The 12,226-nt window shown below is 47.4% G+C and overlaps 1 protein-coding gene across 1 annotated transcript in view; it reads left to right on the forward strand.

Moving 5' to 3' along the window:
• The window catches only part of LOC147091413 (uncharacterized), a 73,011-nt gene extending 62,083 nt beyond the window's left edge, over nt 1-10,928 (forward strand). Inside the window, exon 2 of the mRNA XM_085976591.1 lies at nt 10,601-10,928. Within this exon, the coding sequence (XP_085832717.1) occupies nt 10,601-10,928 (328 nt within the window). The remainder of the gene's footprint in view (nt 1-10,600) is intronic.
• The last annotated feature ends 1,298 nt before the right edge of the window (nt 10,929-12,226 follow it).

Genomic DNA, 12,226 nt, shown 5'->3' on the forward strand with positions numbered 1-12,226 from the left:
ACGTGACGTTTGAGAGGCACAGATTTTTCACATGTGTACAGAAAACGGGAGAGACTATTGATCAGTATGTGACTGAACTGAGAAACCGAAGCAAAAGATGTGAATTTGGGGGGCTGACAGACTCGCTGATAAAAGATAGACTGGTGTGTGGTATTCCAAATAATGGTCTAAGGGAAAGACTGCTAAGAGAGCAAGATCTAGACCTGGAAAAAGCCATAGCACTGTGTAGGGCTACAGAGACTGTGAAGTTGCAGGCAAAGGAGCTGTTCAGTGACAGTAGCTGCAACGTGGATGCAGTGAGTAAGAACGGACACAAACCGTTTAACAAAAAGAGTGCCAATGTGAAAAAAGAGGCGTGGCCAGCGAACAAAAATGAAAGGGACAATCGAAAGTCATGTAGTCGATGCGGTACACAGCATCCACCAAGAAAGTGTCCAGCATATGGTAAAAAATGCAATAGTTGCAACAAAAACAACCATTATGCCCGTTGCTGTAAGAACCAAGCGCAACAAAGCAAGGTCCATACAGTAGATGAAGCGAGATAGAGGAGTTCAATGTAGATGTTATGTCTGAAAACAAAGAAGAAAAAAGAGACTGGATGTGGACACTAAAACTGAATGACATACATATTCCATTTAAATTGGATACTGGAGCACAAGTTAATGTGATATCAGAGACTGATTTTAAGAAAAGTAGACCCAGACCAAAGATACATGGAATAAAAGTGAAAGTGACAGGATACTCAGGTACTGAGATACCAGTGAAAGGAAAATGCATTGTCAAAGTGACACACAAGGACAGAGAGCACACGCTAGCATTAATCGTGGTGCCAAACGATGTGCAAGCCATACTAGGTTTAAAAGCCTGTGAGAGACTGAACCTGGTAAAGAGAGTCCTCGTTGTGGAAAGCGAAGGAGAGACAGTCTATGATGAACTCATGAAAGAGTACAACGACCTATTTAAGGGTCTAGGCTGCATTCCAGGAGAACACACGATCAGAGTAGATAAAAGTATGACACCGGTCATACATCCATGCAGAAAAGTTCCGTTTGCTCTTCAAAAGCAACTGAAGGCAGAGTTGGACAGGATGGAAAGCCTGAACGTGATTCAGAAGATAGATGAGCCAACTGAGTGGGTGAGTTCCCTCGTCGTTGTGGACAAAAAGAATGGAAAGCTCAGAATTTGCCTGGATCCAAGAGATCTAAACAGAGCAATAAAGAGAGAGCACTTTAAGCTTCCTACACGTGAGGAAATCATGGCACAGTTTGCAAATGCAAAGTATTTCAGCAAGTTAGATGCATCATCAGGATTTTGGCAGCTGAAACTGGACGAAGCAAGTTCAAGACTGTGCACGTTCAACACTCCATTTGGCAGATACAGATTCCTAAGATTACCATTTGGCATTGCCTCAGCTCCTGAAGTGTATCACAAAACTATCCATATGATCTATGAGTACCTGGAGGGAGTTGATACATCAATGGATGACATCGTAGTATGGGGATACACGAGAACTGAGCATGACGAGAGACTGAAAAAAGTGCTGGAAGCAACAAGGAAAACAAACCTGAAGCTGAATAGAGAGAAATGCCATCTCGGGGTGACAGAACTGACATTCGTGGGAGATATCCTTAGCAGTGAGGGCATCAGACCAGATCCCAGAAAGGTGTCCGCCATTGAGAATATGCCAAAGCCACAATGCAAAAAGGACGTGCAGAGGTTTAATGGAATGATCAACTACATGGGTAAATTCATATCCAACCTCTCAGAAAAGATGGCGCCACTGAGGCGACTAACTGAAAAGAACATAGAATGGGAATGGAATCATGAGTATGAGAATTCATGGAGCGATCTAAAGAAACTGCTCACAGAGGAACCAGTTCTGAGGTTTTATGACCCAGCGAGACCCATCAAGATATCATCAGATGCATCACAGAGTGGGCTCGGTGCTGTTCTTCTGCAAAAATATGACTACTGGCAACCTATTGCATATGCATCATGCTCAATGACAGACACAGAGACGCGATATGCTCAAATAGAAAAGGAGCTGCTCAGCATCACATACGCCTGTGAAAGGTTTCACCAGTTTGTGGCAGGACAAGCAATCAGTGTAGAGACTGACCATAAGCCCTTGATTGCATTGTTCCAAAAGCCACTAAATAGCTGTCCGCTTAGAATACAAAGAATGATGATCAGGCTGCAACGCTATACACTGAATGTTGCGTACACACTGGGTAAGCTGATGTATACAGCAGACACGTTGTCCAGAGCTGTTGACCCAAGTGAGCCCGCAAACACCAAAATGGATGAAAAAGTGAACGCCTACGTGGACATGATCACAAGTGCACTGCCCATAGCAGATGCAAAAATGGAGCTCATAAAGAATGAGACAAAGATGAAACAATGAGACGACTGAGGAAAAGCATCTTGGATGGATGGCCCAACATGAAGCAAGACTGCTCACCTGACATGGCAGAGTACTGGAACTGCAGGGCGGAACTATCAGTGGTCGAAGACATCATCTACAAAGGAAGTAAAATAGTTATCCCAAAGAGTCTGAGAAGAGAGATGCTAAAAAGGATCCATGGAGGACATCTGGGAATCGAAAAGTGTAAGAAAAGAGCACGAGAGGTGATGTACTGGCCACGAATCAACCAAGATGTGACAAATGAGGTGTCAAACTGCACAATATGCCTGAAATATCGAGCAAGCAATCCGGTAGAACCACTAAAGCCACACCCAGCGCCAGACAGACCTTACCAGAAGGTAGGTGCTGACCTATTCGTATGTCAAGGGAAGGACTATCTTGTAGTCACAGACTATTACTCCCTGTATCCAGAGGTTTGTAGACTGTACACCACCACTGCAGATGCTGTGATAACGTGTATGAAAGCCATATTCTCCAGACATGGCGCGGCAAGCGAGGTCTTCACAGACAACGGACCCCAGTTTTACAATGCAAGTTTCCGACACTTTGCCAAAGAGTGGGACTTTGTCCACACAACGTCAAGTCCTCACTTTCCTCAGTCCAATGGACTAGTGGAAAAATCGGTCCAGACAGTGAAAAGACTGATGTACAAGGCAAAAGACAGTGGAACTGACTTTTACCAGAGCATGCTTGTATACCGCACAACGCTGCTCGAGTGTGGTATGTCACCAGCCCAACTCCTTATGGGACGTCGGCTAAGGTCAAACCTACCCATCCCGGAGAACCTCCTGAAAACAAAAGAGGGGGAGAAAGTGAGGAAGTTCAAAGAACAACAGAAAGAAAAGCAAAAGTACTACAATGACAGAGGAACAAAAAACCTACCTGAACTCCACACTGGTGACCAAGTAAGGTTCAAAGACAAAACAAACACATGGACTCAGAAGGGAACTGTCCTGAGTGAAGTTCAACCAAGATCATACACCATTCAGACAGATGAGGGTGCTGTTCTGCGAAGAAATCGTCGAGATCTTCTCATGGGACCAGCCACAGCAAGTCAAAAGACTGATACTGTTGAACAACCTGATCACACAGCAGGTCAAGAGACTGATACTGTTTAACAACCTGATCACACAGCTGAGAAATCATCATCTGAGGCAACAACTCAGATTCAAGGACAATCAATCAGAAAATCCTCAAGACACGTGAAGCTTCCTGAGAGACTCATTGAGCAAATTTAAGGACTCTTGTTATAGAAGGAAGTAATGTTATCTTATTCTTTCTTCAAGTTCTAGTGTATTTACATATTTCATGTGAACGCACAAAGCAAGGTTAAAAAACCTTGACAATGATAATGTTAATGTAAGTTCATTAAGTGTTACAGTTAAAATGCAGATTAATACAAAGAAAACATGTTGTTAGTTAAAAGTAAAATACTTTTGTTTTAAGAAAGGGAGATGTAATGATACCAGCAAATAGTGATGGTATTTGCCTGTTTGATTATGATGCCTTACCAGCATGTTTGCATTTATTGATTACTTATGCCTGACCAGCAGAGGGCATGTGACAGAGACAAGGAGTTTAGTTTTAGTTTCGCTTTTAGATGGATCACTAGCATGGTGTCTCCTGTAATGCTGTTAAAAAGAGTTGAACAGACTTTAGATTAAAAACATTCTCTTTCATAAATGTCTCGTCATTGAACCCACATACAAATCAATACAAGGATAAGGTGAAGGCAGTTGAGGCGAACTTATTAAATATATTCAAGAAGAAGTTAGATATATTTCTTATGGCTAAAGGGATCAAGGGATATGCGGAGAAAGCAGGGACTGGGTTACGAATTTGGATGATCAGCCATGATCTCATTAAATGTTGGAACAGGCTCGAGGGGCCAAATGGCCTACTCCTGCTCCCATCTTCTCTGTTTCTATGACCCAGCTGCTCCGACTCAGACGCAGACAGCTCAGTCCCAGACCCAGACAGATCCCTCGCAGACACAGAGAGCTCCTACTCTGACCCAGACTGCTACCTCACAGATACAGACAGCTCCTATACAGTCCCAGGCACCTCATAGACAAACCCTGATATCTCCTATAGAGAGCCAGACTGCTCCTTCATTGACCTAGCTGCCCCTACACAGACAAAGTCAGCTCCCTCACAGACCCAGCCACTCCCACACAGGTCTGGAATACAGACACAGAGATCTCCATCACAGACCAAGATAGCTCCCTCACATCCCAGGCTGCACCCACGCAGACCGAGAGAGCTCACTCACAAATTCAGACTGCTTATGCACAGATATAGACAGCTCTGTCATGGACATAGACAGCTCCCTCACAGAACCAGCTGCTCCTTCACAGACGCAGAGAGCTCCAATACAGGCTCAGACAGCTCCTACAAAGACACAGACAGTATATCTCACAGACCAATACAGATCCATCACAGACGCATGTTGTGTATGTACCTTTAAGAGAGAACTGCTTGTTTACTGTAGTACCGGCAGTGACCACACCTGCATATAAAGCCGTAGCAGGCTTCTGTACTTTCAGTTCCAGCATGCCCTCTGTTCAGTAAACACCTGTTATTACCGTTCTCCTGCAGTCTGTGTGTTATTGATATGCAGACACTACAGTGGCGACGAGCAGGTTCGAACTCACCTGCAGTACTGCATCACCTCACGGGGATCCATCCCTGAAAAGAAGCTTCTTGGAGGTCGAAGCCAGAGCAACGGGCATCGACCGTGGGCAACCGCCCAGTGATCCATCGGAGTTCAGTGAATCGCAGGGGAAGCTGTGGAGAGCTGGGCTTGGCTCCCCAGTCAAGGTGTTCCAGCAAATCGTGCTGGTAGCAGGTAGTGCGCTGACCTTTCCGGACTGCGGCGGGCTTGAGCTCGATCGAGCGGCTCTGCAAGGGGGCTGTGCAGCGTCGTCGGGAAGGAAAAGAGAGAGAGAGGGTGGAGCGCACCGGGTGCGGTCGGTGCTCAAGAGCCGGGCAGCGTTAGAGAAAATAAAAGAGGGGAAGGAAAAGAGACGCACAGTGGACAGCGTCAAAGAAGAATAAAACTAAGGAATTTAACTAAAAAAAGAGAGACGCGCCGAAGCCGCGGGGCGCTGCCATTACTATTTAGAACACTAGGAGCAGCATTGGCAGCAAGGGGAAGAAGGAAAAGCGCGGGAGGCGGCATTTTAGTCCATTGGGGATGAAGGAAAAGTGCGGGAGGCACCATTTTAACCACCCAAGATGCTGAAGAGTGGCAGTATCACTGCTTTCGACAACGAAATAGAAGACTGGACCAAGTATGTGGAAAGAATTGAAGTGTACTGCAAGGCAAATGGGGTGGCCGATGAAAAGAAGGCATCGGTATTATTAAATTTGATGGGCGCGAGAACGTACGGCCTATTGCGGAATTTAATTACCCCAGCTAAACCAATGTTGAAAAGCTTTGAAGAGATTGTCAATATCTTACAGGAACATCTAAACCCTACACCGCTGGTGATAGCAGAAAGATTCAAGTTCCATAAAAGAAACCAGCACAAAGATGAGAGTAATGCTGACTATCTTACGGAACTACGCAAGTTATCGAAGCACTGCCAGTTCGGAGCAGGACTGGCAGATACCTTAAGGGATAAGTTTGTCTGCGGGCTCCAGAGTGAAGGAACCCAGAAACGACTACATTCAGAAAAGGACCTTACGCTAGAAAAGGCTTTCAGCGTGGCAGTATCCTACGAAGCAGCAGCACGGGGAGCTGCGGAAATACAACAGAAACCGCAAGAATATAGCACAAACGAAATGGCATATGGAGCAGAAAAGTGCTATCGCTGCGGCAGAACAACCCATGACCAGAAGGACTGCTGGTTTAACGAACAAGTATGCAGGCAATGTGGAAAAGTGGGACACATAGCACGAGTCTGCAGGTCGGGAAAGAAAACCAACACTAAAAGAACTACTAAGGAAAAGTACAAGAAAGTAAAAAAAATGACAGACAATAGTTCAGAAGATCAGGAGAGTGATAATGACTCCGGGAGCAGGAGATTAAGTTGTCTAAAGTTACACACTGTGATCGCAAAGGAGGATCACCGAACCATTTGGGTCACCCTCATGATAGCAGGGTCCCAAGTAAAGATGGAACTGGACAGAGGATCAGCCCTAACAGTCATGAATTGATGAGACTATGAGCGGCTATTCTCACACATACCCTTGAAGGACACGTCCATTGCATTGAAGACATATACAGGGCAACAAGTCTACCCCAGAGGAAAAATAAGTGTGCCCGTTAAATACAACGGCAAGGAAACACAGAAACTGTATCTCTATATACTACAAGATGGAGGACCACAATTATTGGGACGTGAATGGATCCGAAAAATACAATTGGATTGGCATTCCATTCAGGCGCTAACTGTGGCTGATGAAAAGGATGACGACGTCACACCTGGACGACTGTCAAAAATTCTAACTGACGCAAAAGAGGTGTTCCAGCAAAGACTTGGGACTCTAAAAGGAGTAACGGCAATGATAAAAATTAAAGATAATGCAAACCCCAAATTTTTTAAGGCCAGACCGGTACCGTATGCGATCTGCCCAGCAATCGAAGCAGAGCTGGAGAGTCTGGAGTGTTCAGGTGTGCTGTCCAAGGTGGACTGGAGCGAGTGGGCCACACCCATCGTTCCTGTAATGAAGAAATCATTGAGCAGCACGCCTGGAGAGCTGAAGAAGGTTCGAATCTGTGGGGACTTTAAGGTAACTGTGAACACAGTCCTGTGCGCAGTACAATATCCACTTCCGCGGATAGAAGATATTTACGCCTCACTATCTGGAGGGAAACGCTTTATGAAGATTGATCAGGCCCAAGCGTATCTACAAATGGAGGTAGAAGAAGCAACTAGAAAATACCTCAAGATAAACACTCACAAAGGTCTTTACCAGTACAACCGACTGGTATTCGGGGCAGCATCAGCTCCGGCTATTTGGCAGAGTGCGATGGACGAAGTCCTGCAAGTGATCCCGGGGACCCAATGTTATTTGGACGACATCCTGGTTACGGGCGAAAATGACAGTGAACACCTTGCCAACCTGGAGCAGGTGCTCACTAGATTACAAGAATATGGGCTACGAGCCAACCACCCCAAATGCGAGTTTTTCAGGAAACATATCTCGTATTGTGGCCACATGATTGATGAAGAGGGGTTACATAAGTTCCAGACAAGATTGAGGGAGTAGTCAAGGCTCCAGCACCAGAAAATGTTTCGCAACTGAGGTCGTTCCTCGGGTTGGTGAACTATTACCATAAGTTCTTGCCAAATCTATCTACAATTCTGCAGCCACTGAACGCCCTGCTGCAAACTGGAGTAGCATGGAAATGGAGTGATGAGTGTAAGCGTGCCTTTCAGAAATGTAAATGCCCAATCACTTCAAAAGAAGTATTGGCCCACTACAATCCAACACTACCGATTCGGTTGGCATGTGATGCATCTCCCTACGGCATTGGAGCGGTGCTGTCACACAAATTCCTTGATGGTTCAGAGAGGCCAATAGCCTTTGCGTCGCGCTCGTTAACCTCAGCCGAGCGTAACTACGCCCAGATTGACAGGCAGGCCCTCAGCCTGGTGTGGGGGGTGAAGAAGTTCAATCACTATCTGCACGGGCAGAAATTCACCCTACTGACTGATCACCAGCCTCTTGTTTCCATTTTTAACCCAAAGAAGGGTGTTCCGGTGATGACGGCGCAACGGCTGCAAAGATGGTCCCTTTTTCTAGGGGCACATCAATACGACATAGAGTACAAGGGTACGAAACAGCATGGAAACGCTGATGGGCTGTCGCGCCTGCCGTTGCCTACAGTGGAGGAAGCACCTGCAGTGGACCCTGTTGAGATATTCCATTCGACCATTGTCGAATGTCTACCTGTTACAAACTCAAGTATAGAGAAGGAGACACGACACTCTCTCGGGTCTACGATTTGACGGTGAAGGGATGGCCAGCACATGGTGACTCACTGTTGCCAGCATTCTCGCCAAGGAGAGAACAGCTGTCAGTGTGCCGGGGGACCTTGATGTGTGGATCCCGAGTGGTAATTCCACCCAAGTTGAGAGATAGAGTGCTCAATGAGCTTCATGAGGGTCATCTGGGAGGGGTAAAAATGAAGAGCCTAGCCAGGGCGTTTGTGTGGTGGCCGGGAATCGATAAAGAAATCGAGGATATGACCAAGAGATGCACAGGATGCCAGAAGGTCCAAAACGCTCCACCACAGGCCCCGCTATACCCATGGGAGTGGCCCTCATCTCCATGGCAACGGGTACACATTGATTTTGCTGGTCCATTTATGGACTCAATGTTTCTAATCGCCGTGGATGCCCATTCGAAATGGCCAGAGGTCATCAAAATGTTCGCCACCACCACGGAGAAAACTATTGCAGACCTACGGACCATCTTCGCCAGGAATGGCTTGCCAGAACAGATTTGCTCCGACAATGGGCCACAGTTTGTGTCCGAGGATTTCCAGAGGTTTCTGAGGAATAATGGGGTGAAACATTACACATCTGCCTCATATCATCCAGCCACAAATGGATTGACTGAGAGGTTTGTTCAGACCTTTAAAAAGGCAATAAAGGCGATGTATAACGACGACATACCACTACAACACAAGGTGGATCATTTCTTGTTTGCTTACCGGAATGCGACACATGCAGTCACCAACCAAGCTCCAGCCATAATGTTCTTCAACCGAAGGCTAAGATGTCGCCTGCATTTGCTCAAACCAAACATAAGATGAGATGTTGAGGATAAGCAATTCCAGCACATCAATGGGAAGCCAACCAGGAGCTTCAAGATAGGGCAACCAGTCTTGGCCCGCGACTACCGAACAGAAAAATGGCAGCCAGGAACAATATGCACACAGCAGGGACCACTAATGTACACAGTGGACGTTGGAGAGAGCATCGTGAGACGCCATGCCGACCAGATTCTCGAGTCAGTGGAACAAGCCAAACCCATACCATGAGCATGTGCACCTGGTAATGAACCCGAAGTACAGATTGCGCCTACCTCAGAATCAGTGGTATTGGAAGCTGACGAACCAACCAATGACAATGAGCCAGAATTGACTCCGCCGCAAGAACAGGATACTCGAGAAAGGCGCTATCCAGTCCGGATCAGGAAGCCTCCTCAAAGACTGAACTTATAAATGATTATTTCAGTTGATGTATATAGTACAGAGAAAATTGTAATTGTAATTAGTTATTATTTAATTGTTAAATGAATGTTATGTACTTTTTATCTAAAAGGGGAGGAATTGTTGTGTATGTACCTTTAAGAGAGAACTGACTTTATACTGTAGTACCGGCAGTGACCACACCTGTATATAAAGCCATAGCAGGCTTCTGTACTTTCAGTTTTAAGCTTACCCTCTGTTCAGTAAATACCTGTTATTATTGTTCTCCTGCAGTCCGTGTATTATTGATACGTGGACACTACATACTCAGACAGCTAACCCACAGATCCAGACAGCTCGCTAACGGACCCAGACAGCTCCTACTTAGATGCACCTGCTCCAACATAGACACAGACAGATCCCTCATAGACACATATAGCTCCCTCACTGACCCAGCTGCACCTTCACAGACGCAGAGAGCTACTAACCAGACACTGACAGCTCTTAGAGACCCAGGCAGCTCCTGCACAGACCGAGACATCTCCTATACAGATCCAGACAATTCGCTCACAGACCCAGACAAAGCACTCACAGATGTAGACAGCTCCCCCACAGACCCCCCTGCTCCAACACAGACTCAGACATATTCCACACAGACCCAGACGGCTCATACACAGACGCAGCTGATTCCTCAGAGACCCAGACAGCTCCTATGCAATCCCAGACAGCTCCTGCACAGATACGGAAAATCACACAGAGACTCAGACAGCTCCTTCAGAGACGCAGACATCTCCTACATTGACCCACCTGCTACAACACAAGCCCAGACATGTCCCTCACAGACACAAACAGCTCCCTCTCAAACCCAGCTCCACCTTCACAGATGCAGATCGCTCCTACCCAGACCCAGACAGCTCGAACACAAACCCAGACAAATCCCTCACAGAAACAGCCAATCCCAAACAGACCCAGACAACGCCTATAAAAACCCAGACAGCTCCCTCACGGACACCGCTACTCCCTCACAGACCCAGCTGCTCCTATACGTTCCCAGAAAGCACTCTCATAGAACCAGACAGCACACGAACCAAACCAGAGAGGACCCATATAGTACCAGACATCTCTGTCACAGACCCAGACAGCTCCTACAGAGACACAGACACCTCCCTCACTTACCCAGACAGGCCCCTCACAGACACAGACAGCTCCCACACAGACCCAGACGGTTCCCACAAAGACCCAGACAACTCACTCAGTGACCCAGGCAGCACCTACACCGACCCAGGCAGCACCTACACAGACCCAGACAGCTCCTATAAAGACCCAGAAATCTCCTACACAAACCTAGACAGCTAACTCACAGATGCAGACAGCTCCCTCAATGACCCCGGTGCTCCATCACAGACGCAGGCAGCTCCTTCACAGACCCAGCCCTTCCTCACATACACAAGCAGCTCACTCAGAAACCCAGGCAGCAACTACGCAGATCCACACAGCTCCTAAACAGACAGATACATCTCCCTCATAGACACAGACAGATCCGTCAATAAACCAGTCGATTCCTCACAGACCCAGACAGTTCATTCACTGACCCAGCCACTCCCTCACAGACCCAGACAACGCCTAGACAGATCCAGACTGCTCCCTCACAGTACCAGGCATCTCCTACACAGACACAGACAGCTCTCCCACAGACCCAGCTGCTCCTTCACAGACACAGAGAGCTCATACACAGACACAAATAGCGCCTACAAAGACCCAGACAGTATCCCTCACAGACCAATACAGAACCCTGAGACCCAGACAGCTCATCCACAGACAGAGGCAACTCTTTCACAGACCAAGCTCTCCCACAATGCTCCAGACAGCTCCCTCACAGACACAAACAGCTCCTTCATAGTCCTAGCTGCTCCTTCACAATCCCAGACAGCACCCTCACAGACCCAGCCGCTCCCACACAGACCCAGACAGGTCCAGAACACAGAGCCAGACAGTATCCCTCACAAACAAAGACAGTTCCCTCGCAGACCCAGGCAGATCACTGGCAGACGGAGACAGGTCCTTCACAGTTCCAGCTGCTCAAACGCAGTTCAAAACAGCTCCCTCACGTACATAGACAGCGTCCACACAGACGCAGACAGCTACCACACTGGCTCACACAGCTCCTTTCACACCCAGACGGATCATACACAGATCCAGCTGCTCCCTCACAGACCCAGACAGCAGCTACACTGTATTCCTCACAGACCGAGACAGCTCCCTCGCAGAACCAGAAAGGTCACTCACAGACCCAGGCAGCTCCCTTACAGGACCAGGCAGCTTCTACACAGACACAGACAGCTCTCCCACAGACCCAGCTGCTCCTTCACAGAAACAGACACATCACTCACCGACGAATACAGCTCCCTCACAGACCTAGATGCACCCACACAGACGCAGACAGCTCCGTCAGACACAGACAGCTCCTTCACAGACCCAGCACTCCCTCACATACACAAACAGCTCACTAAGAGTCCCAGGCAGCAACTACACAGACCCACACAGCTACTAAAAAGACACCGACTGCTCCCTCAGAGTCCCAGACAGCTCCGCAACTGACCCATTTGATCCCTCATAGACCCAGGTAGTTCCTTTACTGACCCAGCCACTCCCTC

This window comes from Somniosus microcephalus, unplaced genomic scaffold (genome assembly GCF_052327205.1).
Source record: "Somniosus microcephalus isolate GS21.2 unplaced genomic scaffold, FLI_Smic_1.0 unresolved_chr3, whole genome shotgun sequence".
Taxonomy (NCBI): Eukaryota; Metazoa; Chordata; class Chondrichthyes; order Squaliformes; family Somniosidae; genus Somniosus; species Somniosus microcephalus.